The sequence below is a fragment of the Poecilia reticulata genome, linkage group LG9, assembly GCF_000633615.1.
Source record: "Poecilia reticulata strain Guanapo linkage group LG9, Guppy_female_1.0+MT, whole genome shotgun sequence".
NCBI classification, from domain to species: domain Eukaryota; kingdom Metazoa; phylum Chordata; class Actinopteri; order Cyprinodontiformes; family Poeciliidae; genus Poecilia; species Poecilia reticulata.
In genome coordinates this window covers 32,079,036-32,087,869 of record NC_024339.1, presented here as the reverse complement: position 1 = coordinate 32,087,869, position 8,834 = coordinate 32,079,036, and the positions used below count along the sequence as shown (strand labels likewise).

The following is an 8,834-nucleotide window of genomic DNA, read 5'->3' as shown; positions in this document are numbered from 1 at the left end:
CAAAGCGGGGCGTCATCACGACTTTACACAGGTGTGTCTTTACCTCCGCGGTCGGCAGAGGCTCCGCCAAACCCCTGAGGTTCAATCGAACCCAGGTTAAGAACCACTGTATGTTTAGAGACTATTTTTATATACAAGTCAGGATTTGCCCAGAATCAAAATGTATTCCCTTTGATTCTCCACGTAGAAAACTCAAATGCACAGAAATTGTTCCTTTTCTTCTCTTAGGTGGGAGAAATGGTTGTTTAAATTCTGCAGAGGTTTACACAAGCGTAACATTTCAGCACACAGAAGTGAATTCAGTTCTTGGCTGAGGCTAGAGACCCCTGGCACCAAGAATATTTCATCTTTCAAAGATTTGTCACAGGAGCTTTGGTGTAGATTCACTCTGTTGGGAAACGCATGTCATGATGCTGAGCATTACATCAGTCCTGCAGATGTTGCTCAAGATTTCAGGTGGAAATCTCAAGCAGCCCTTTTGCTGACATTAACTGAGGCCGACGCTGACATGATTTAAGGGCGAACTTTGTAAATGTTCCGTTAAAAGGATGTTCTGTCCCGGATCTCCTGGCACATTCAAACCCCCAGACATATCTGTGGTTTGCTCCTACTGCCTGTCAGACGTGTTTATAATGAAGGAAGCCGGCTGCGTATGGAGCTAAAGCTGCTCACAGAGTGTATTATTATGGTGTCACAGCTGTGAAAAGCTGCAGGTATTTTATGCCAAGTGTGTCAAATTTATATTTTTTCTTCCTTTATGCCCACTGTGATCTGTAAGCTGCGTCCTGCGCCTCAGACATATAATTGGGTTTTTATCTTTGTGACACCTGCTTCAGTGTTTTTTTTGTCAAGATGATTATTAGATTTTAATATTCATCAGACTGTTTTTTCTTTTTTTCCCCCGAAATAGAAATCTTTGAATGTTGTTGCAGTTTTAATAATTTAAATAATAGAATTGATCTATCTTGCAGACGGAACAAATCGGTCAGCTAGCCATATAGATTTATTCAAACTAGCTGCTTTGGTTATCTTTTCCACTGTCCACCTTTGAACAACCTGTTCCCCTTCTCGCCTGTGGGGGCGCTGTATGAAAAACCACTGAAGGAACCAACACCAAAACCTCTGAAGAAGACTCTGAGCTATACTTTCTTTACAAATGGAGTGGCGTCAGATTTTAGCGGTTGTAGGATTTCTCTTCTGTCTTTGGTAAAAAAACAAAAACAAAACACGACTTTTTCCCACTAGCGCTAGCTTAGCATGTTTGTTTTGGTTATATTTACTAAGTACGTTTCCAGCAGGAAGTGGGAGCTTTTTACAAGTCAATAATTTCTTAATATTTGTGAAAAAGTACTTGTACCATTATTTTATTTATAACATGGGGAAAATGTCTTCTTATAAGTGAAATAATCTGCCAATGGAACCAGAACTTTTTCTCAATATCAAGGTGTTATTGAGCTCGTATATATTGCTGAAAAGTTGTTTGTAAGTTAGTTGTGTCTTATTTAAAGTTTACTAGGATCTTTGCAGTAGAAATTTGAGATACAGATGTTGTGTTTTTGCAGTGTAACTTTGAAAACGACGTAAAGAGTTCCCCCATCTGTCCTACCAACCGATCAACCATCATGGGTACAAAATAGCTAATTTTGCACACTCCCCCACTTCTCCTTTAGTTTTATTTTAAAGATTAGTTCACAATTTTATTTTACATAAAATCCTACAAGACCAGTCGGTAAGCCAGGATGTTGTTTCGGTATTTTACCCACGTCTGGTTTTAAATATCGGGATACTTTCTGCTTGAGATAATTACTTTGAGTAAGTTGAAACTGTGGGTGCACCGATTGCACCGATTACCGATCTTTCTTGTTGAAACAGGAAGTAGCTGTCTGTTCTGCTGCTGCTTTTTGAAGAACCTGTTCTGTGTTTGTTCTGCCAGACCAGCTGAGGAGCCGGCTGAAGGAGTACGGCCTGGTGACGCCGTTCAGCACCGACTCCCACGGTCACTACCTGTCCCACCTGCTGTCCGCCACGCACAAGCAGCGCGTGAGGAGGGACGCGTTTCCCTCCGAGTCCGAGCAGAGACTCTTCTTCAACATCACGGCCTTCGGGAAGGAGTTCCACCTGCGGCTGCGGCCCAACGACCGGCTGGTGGCGCCCGGGGCGATGGTGGAGTGGCACGACGAGGTTCGGGGGTTTGGGAACGCCACGGCGGGCGCCAACCAGACCGACGCGACGGAGAGGATTCTCCAGCGGGAGCTGCTGAAGACGGACTGCACCTTCATCGGTGACATCACTGACGTCCCCGGAGCCATGGTTGCCATTAACAACTGCGATGGACTGGTAAGTCCCTCTCGGCTGTAAAGTCCTCGCTTCTCCGTCTCCTGAAAGCCTTTCTTTTCCCTACAAAGCTCCATGACCTTATCAAGTGCCGTAAGGGATTGTGGATGTCTGTAACTCTTGAGTTGAGCCTTTCTTTACGTCAGCACTCGGCGTTTTTATGGCACATTGTTTTTGGAGACACCCTGTGACGGGCGGGAGTTTAACGGGTGACTGCTCACAAACAGACCTCTTCCCAGCATAAAACACAAGTTCCTATTGTGCCTGACAAACGTCTCCTTCCTATCAACCCTCGTAAAACATCTGAATGGGAATCTGGGAACAACTCCAGCCAGAACCTCGTGGAGTGAAGCACTCAAACATCTCCATGTTTAGGAACAGAATCGGTCGAGTTCCCAGCCTTTTGTTTGCATTTTATTGGTTTAGGAGTTGGTGGAGAAGTTAATGTCCAGTTAAGCCACTTATGTGTTTCAAACAAACCAAAACGTTTCGCATCATGTAGACTTTGTCTTAGTCAAAGATGGGAATATTACATCCCACATCTCTTTAGATTTCCTCAAGCAGCCAGCAGGAAACCTGGAAACCAAACATGAAAATATAAAAATTCTGGGGAAACATGAAGAGATTTCTGCACTGAACCACGTTGAAAAGCTCCTGGTTATTCCACCAACTGTTGATTTCTGAACTCTTCCCGAGTTAAAACATCAGTATTGTTGTTTCTAAATGAATATGAACTCATCTTCTCTGTATAACTTGAGGTCTGAAAGCTCTGCATCTTTTTCTTCATTTTGACCATTTTCTGCAAATAAACACTAAATTTTTGCCTGGAATTTCAGAGACATGTTGTCAGTAGATGATGGAATAGAAGAACGATGTTCGTTTTACTCAAACATAAACGTGTAAAGAGTAAAATCAGATAAATCGATCATATGTCCAACAGTCTGTTGGAAGTCTAAGCAGAAGTTTCCAGCGGTTTACTTTCTATTTCTGTGAAGTTGGTAGTTTCTGGTGATGCGTATTGAGGAGATGAAGGAGAAGATGATGTTGCAGAGGTGAAGGTGAACGTAGCCTTAGCAGCGCTAACTCTGTGGATGAATCAGGCTGTTTATTTTGGAAGACATTTATTTTCCAGTCTGTTAGCTGTGCCATTGTTAGCAGGCTGAGTCTGACCTGGTCTCATGGGTTAAAATAGACTCAACATAAACTGAAATGCAGCGGCCTGTTCGCCCACTCGCCCGTTCGCAGTTCGGTATTTACAGATTTCTCTGTGGAAAGTAACTCCAAATTATATCCGCCATATTTGTAGATTATTTCACAAAGTAAATCTAAAATATTTGAAAAATAAAAAAAAGCAGAAAAGATGCTACTTGACACGCCATGGACCTTACCAAGCTCCGCCCAGAAACGCCCTCTAAAATCCCACGTGGCTGCATGTCTCACAAACAAAGCCTGCGGTGCTTAGTTTCTATGTAAATATGGCGTCTTTCATTTCGACTGACTCTCTGCAGAGTATTTCTGAGTCGATTAGTTTAGCATTTCTGCCGGATTTTCACAAAATATCAGCCTCGACAATGGAACCAACAAGTTCATGTCATCTTTTTTGGACGACATCAAGGTGTTTTAGCCACGTGATGCCTCTAACATTGTGCGAGTTGCAGCTAAATGTTACCGGTCGATGAGGAAAACAGCAGATTCTCAGACCCTCAGCATAAATATAGCTGGACAAGATCACTGATGCCTGTTGTTCTTACAAGGCTGGGTAAAACGGGCATTCATGGTTTAGAGGGTTCGAATGTGCCTAGGACTTATACACTGTACTCGGTGCTAGCATGGCTAACACGATTACAGTTTAATAAAAGCTAGCGTGGCTAACACGATTACAAATAAAATCTTAATGTATGTCAGATACGGTACACATTGCATTTTGATCTGTTCAGCTAACGTAAGGCTGTAACAGACAGGCTTCAGGATGTAGAAGTTGTGTCGGTACTGCCATTATGCTGTACTTGGCTAAAAGGTTTTCATAATGGATTTGTTTATTATTGACTCTATTTTTTCATTCACTAAACTCAAAGAAAGCAAAGCAATAATACTTACACCAGCAGACACTTTGTTCTTATTGATCCTACGACGGTTGAGCTGCAAATGCGGTCGTGCACAAGCTTTGATCCAAGCAAGACATTCCGTTTCAGATTTTGGAAATCTGTGAATTTTAGTTCCACAAACACGATCAGGATACCTGACATCACCTGTACAGATACCCCACTGACGGTGGAGAACCATTCTTTTTAGAGTCCTGACTCAAAAACTTTCTGCTGGTTTGCTAGTCCACAATGTGCATTAGCATGTATTTACTTCATTAGCTTGTGTTTGTGAGACGGTCAGGCACGTGATAGCTGCGCTGTGACGTGAAATGGGCATTAGCCAATGAAACGCTGCCCCTGTGGTAAGGTCCATTGGCTGGCGTTTCCTAAGCAGCCAATCCAGGACCACCTTTAATCTTCCTTCCTGCTGATTGGATGAAAGCCGTAGACTGAAGATATTATCTTCTGTTGATGCATATTATGGTATATTAAATAGGCTCTTCTAAATGTTTTAGGTTTTTCACTGTATTGAGACATTTAGGGCTCTAAACATTTTTTAGGCCCCTTAAAAATCAAATTTGCATACATGAGAAAAATCTATAACACAAGATTTAGTTATCAATATGGATTAATTATTAATGTATTATTATTATTATGCGGATAAACTTATGTTTCCAGTTTATTATCGCATCCATTCCAGGAAGTTTTGTTTCCAGTCGGTGCCTGAGCCTAGACAACAGTTGCAGCTGTTTATGTTGCCTGTTGCGATAAATAATTGCTCTCCTCACGGCTGAAGCTAAATTTCTGTAACTCCTGCTTCTGTTCTGCTCTGCAGCGGCAGGAGATTCATGTTTCTGAAAACAGATCCATTAAAATCGCCAAACCAGAAGCGTTCGCCTCAGGACGGGAGCTGCGGCTAACTCGTTAGCAGGAATCACTTATTGATGGGTTTGCTTTCCGCTGGGACGTATTTAATGACGGGAACACCAGAGTTATTTTTAAAAAGCACATTGTGACTGTGTGGCGTCTTTGCCCAAGTTAGAGGCTGAAATACACCTTTTTTTTGTTGCTTCTTTGAGAACATGTGGATCTTCTGCACCTCAGTATTAATCTCTAAGATGACTTATGTAATCCACCTGTATGATGATTCATACAGGTGGATTTAGCAGCTATAAATCTGTTGGTAGCTGTTTACTGTCAGATTTGATCTGCTGCCCCGGTTACTGCAGGAAACGTGACTCATCCGTAATCATTGCTTCACCTCGCTGAGGTCTGTAGACACTTCAAACATTATTCAGATCTGTTGCATTACCTTGATCCCGGATTTCTATCTTACTTTTTTCAGCCATTTTGTTTTTTATTGTCTGGTTGATGATCCAGTTGGGGCCAAAATGAGTTGAATTGAAGTTTGAGACTTTCTAATACTTTGATAAACAAAAGAGTTCATGGTTGACTGGGTGACCAGACCTGTCGCAATAATCAATCAATCAATCAATCTATCAATCGCATGATGAATTGAAACAAACTCAATAATGTCCACATCTGAAAATAAAACTCCTGCCAGGCCTGGATGATACAGCTGAAAAACGCTTCACGAGTTAAGTGTTTCATATCAGTCGATATTGATAATTTATTAGTTTTTTATTGTAAATGTCTGAAATGCTGCCAAGCTGGTGGTGCAACGTTTCCTGTTTGTCACATTTTTTAAATTTTTTTATCTTTAAGTAGCTTTGAGGGACGATGGCAAAACCCAAAACTGTTACAAGTTACTCAGCAGGTTGTTGCTAGGCAACCGAAGTTGGGGGAGTAACTTGAAACCGCTCGTTGCCCAGCAGGTTGTTGCTAGGCAACCAAGGAGTGAGTGGGCTCCTTGAAGCCACCAACCTAGCTTAGCCTGTAGAGGTTTAATCTGCCTACATTTCCCAGAATGCTGTGCAGTTCTGAATTTAATATTCTACCAGACTATCAAGTACTGATATTGATCACATGTCTATCGTCTTACATACTGTTTTTGTCAGGTTTCCTCCAGGTCAGTGGCTAATATAGAGGCGGCCATTTTGATTGGTGTATTTGATTAGCTTCTGTTTTCTGACTGTACATGTACAATCTCTAAAATGTCTGCTTGTGTTTGGGGGGAAACATCAGGATCTTCGTTCTGTGAACGGAGGATGTTTGTTTGATGGATTCTTCCAAAACTTTCTGTTCCTGTTTGGGAACAGACCGTTCATAAAACGCCCAGAAGGAGACGTTTTCCGCCTTTGTGGGAGATTGTAGCAAGCACAGCAGCCACAGATTCACTTGGTTTGCTGTGAGGACGGACAGGTGATTCACACCTGACGCCGTCATGGCGGCCTGTCGGGACTCGGGTGAAGGAAGCTGGTAAAACGGCGCCTCAGGATCACTCAGAAAAAGAAAACGCTGCTTTCTTCAACATTCATTTCACAGAATCGGAGCTGTTTTATCTGCATTACAGATCATCAGTCCAGGAGCATGAATGTAGTTATTTTTACTAACAACTAAAATTAAATAGAAAAACATGGATTTCCAGGCCAGGTTGTAAAATGTTCTGTTAGTTTTTAGGTTTGTTTCAATAATGAGATTATTTGTTTGGAAATATTTTCACTTTTTATCCTGAAGGTTTTCCACTGAGGAATTCAGTAAATATCAAAATAGTTCATCTTTACATGTTTGGTCCCTTCGCTGTGACAGACGCAGGCAGGAAGCCAAAGTTTATACTGAAGTAAGAGTGGCATTAATTTAATATATTTTTATGTAAGAAACTAAGAATAAAGGATTTAATGAAAAGTCTGAGTCGCTGATCAAATTCAGTCATTTAATAGTTAAACATTACATCATCAGATGGACCAAAATATAAAGTTAAGTGAAAATTTCAGTATTTTAAGAACCAAAATGACAATAATTCATATAAGCAACAAAAATAACAAAATCGGACTAAAAAAAAAAAAAGATATTTTTTTGAATATAAAACTTATGAAAGTTCATCAAAAACTGTGTGTGTGTGTGTGTGTGTGTGTGTGTGTGTGTGTGTGTGTGTGTGTGTGTGTGTGTGTGTGTGTGTGTGTGTGTCTGTGTCTGTGTCTGGTGAATTTATGGTTAAAACATTTTTGTTTTTCATTCAGTGGGTAGAAAATTCAGAAATTTTACTCAGTTTAGAGTAAAAATACTTTATAACAAAATTACTCAGGTAAAAGTAAAAAGTACACCATAGTAAAAATACATTTTGTTTTTCAAAAAAGTGACTCAAGTAAATGTAACTGGTTACATTTAATATCAGCTGTATTTTTAGCTAATTATTATTAGCTGATCCTGTAAAAACTGTAACAATAATCAATAAGTCACACCAAACCTTAAACATCCATGAATATCATCACATAATCATGTAAACTGCAGGATTTATGAGGCCGATCATTATTTTTCAAACATCCTGATCAATGCAGCAGCTCTTTAACGACCTCATCATTGATTCGTTGCTCTTATAGAAAAGGTTGATGACTAAAACAAAACGGTGAGATCTTGTGTAGAAGATTGGAAAACATTAAAAAGACACAAACAGTTTGCAATAAGTTGCATAATGTAAGTTTGTCGTAAAATCTCTTGTGAGAATTTTGCAGGAATATGAAAAGTTTTACTCAAACCGTCGGTGAACATCCTGTTTTTGTACCCGATGTTTGGTTTAATGTATTCTTTTGTGCCATAAAGCGCCGCGTCGCCCACGGCTGCACCGCCGACCTTGAGCTGTGTTTATGGATCCCTGGCTTTATGATACGTTTTCTGAGACTTTTAAAACATCGACAAACGTTTTTGACATTAACCTGCTGACCTTCGACATGCGGCTGTGCAGCAAAGCGCTTGCATCAAGATTTTCTTTCCAAATAGGAGGCAGGAAACAAAAAGAGTCTGAACTCTGACTTAGTTTGCTTTGAGCTAACTTTCAGGATGTTAACGATTTTAAAGTTGGAGCTTTCTGCAGTTCAAGTGAAATGTTGAAAGTGGATAAAACATTTAAAACCCTTGGCAGAAAACATCATAACCAAAGTGTGTTTAGAAGCTGCTCTTTTAACTGATTTATACAAAAATCTCAAAGATTTGTGGGCCTTGTTTTCACATTTCAAGGCTCCAAATTGACTGAAATGCATCAGATGTGGGCAGAACGGTTACTAAAGATTTAATTTGTCTCTGCGCCGTGTAGAGACGGACTGTCCATCACCTTACTGGACCTTTTTAACATTTCTCTTATGGGTTTTAGCTGATATGTACCTTGAAGACAGAAATATGAATGAAATGAGAGCTAACATCAGAGTCTGAATAGAAAAACAATATTTTTTGGGAGTGATTAATAGGTTTTCTTAGTCCCAACTGCGCTGAAATAGGAAAACCTTGCATGATTCCTGTTAT

At 40.4% G+C, this 8,834-nt stretch overlaps 1 protein-coding gene across 1 annotated transcript in view; it reads left to right on the top strand.

The window, feature by feature from the left end:
* The window catches only part of adamts3 (ADAM metallopeptidase with thrombospondin type 1 motif, 3), a 206,079-nt gene that overhangs the window by 11,731 nt on the left and 185,514 nt on the right, over positions 1-8,834 (top strand). The window contains exon 3 of the mRNA XM_017306899.1: positions 1,934-2,337. Coding sequence (XP_017162388.1) covers positions 1,934-2,337 — 404 coding nt within the window. The remainder of the gene's footprint in view (positions 1-1,933; positions 2,338-8,834) is intronic.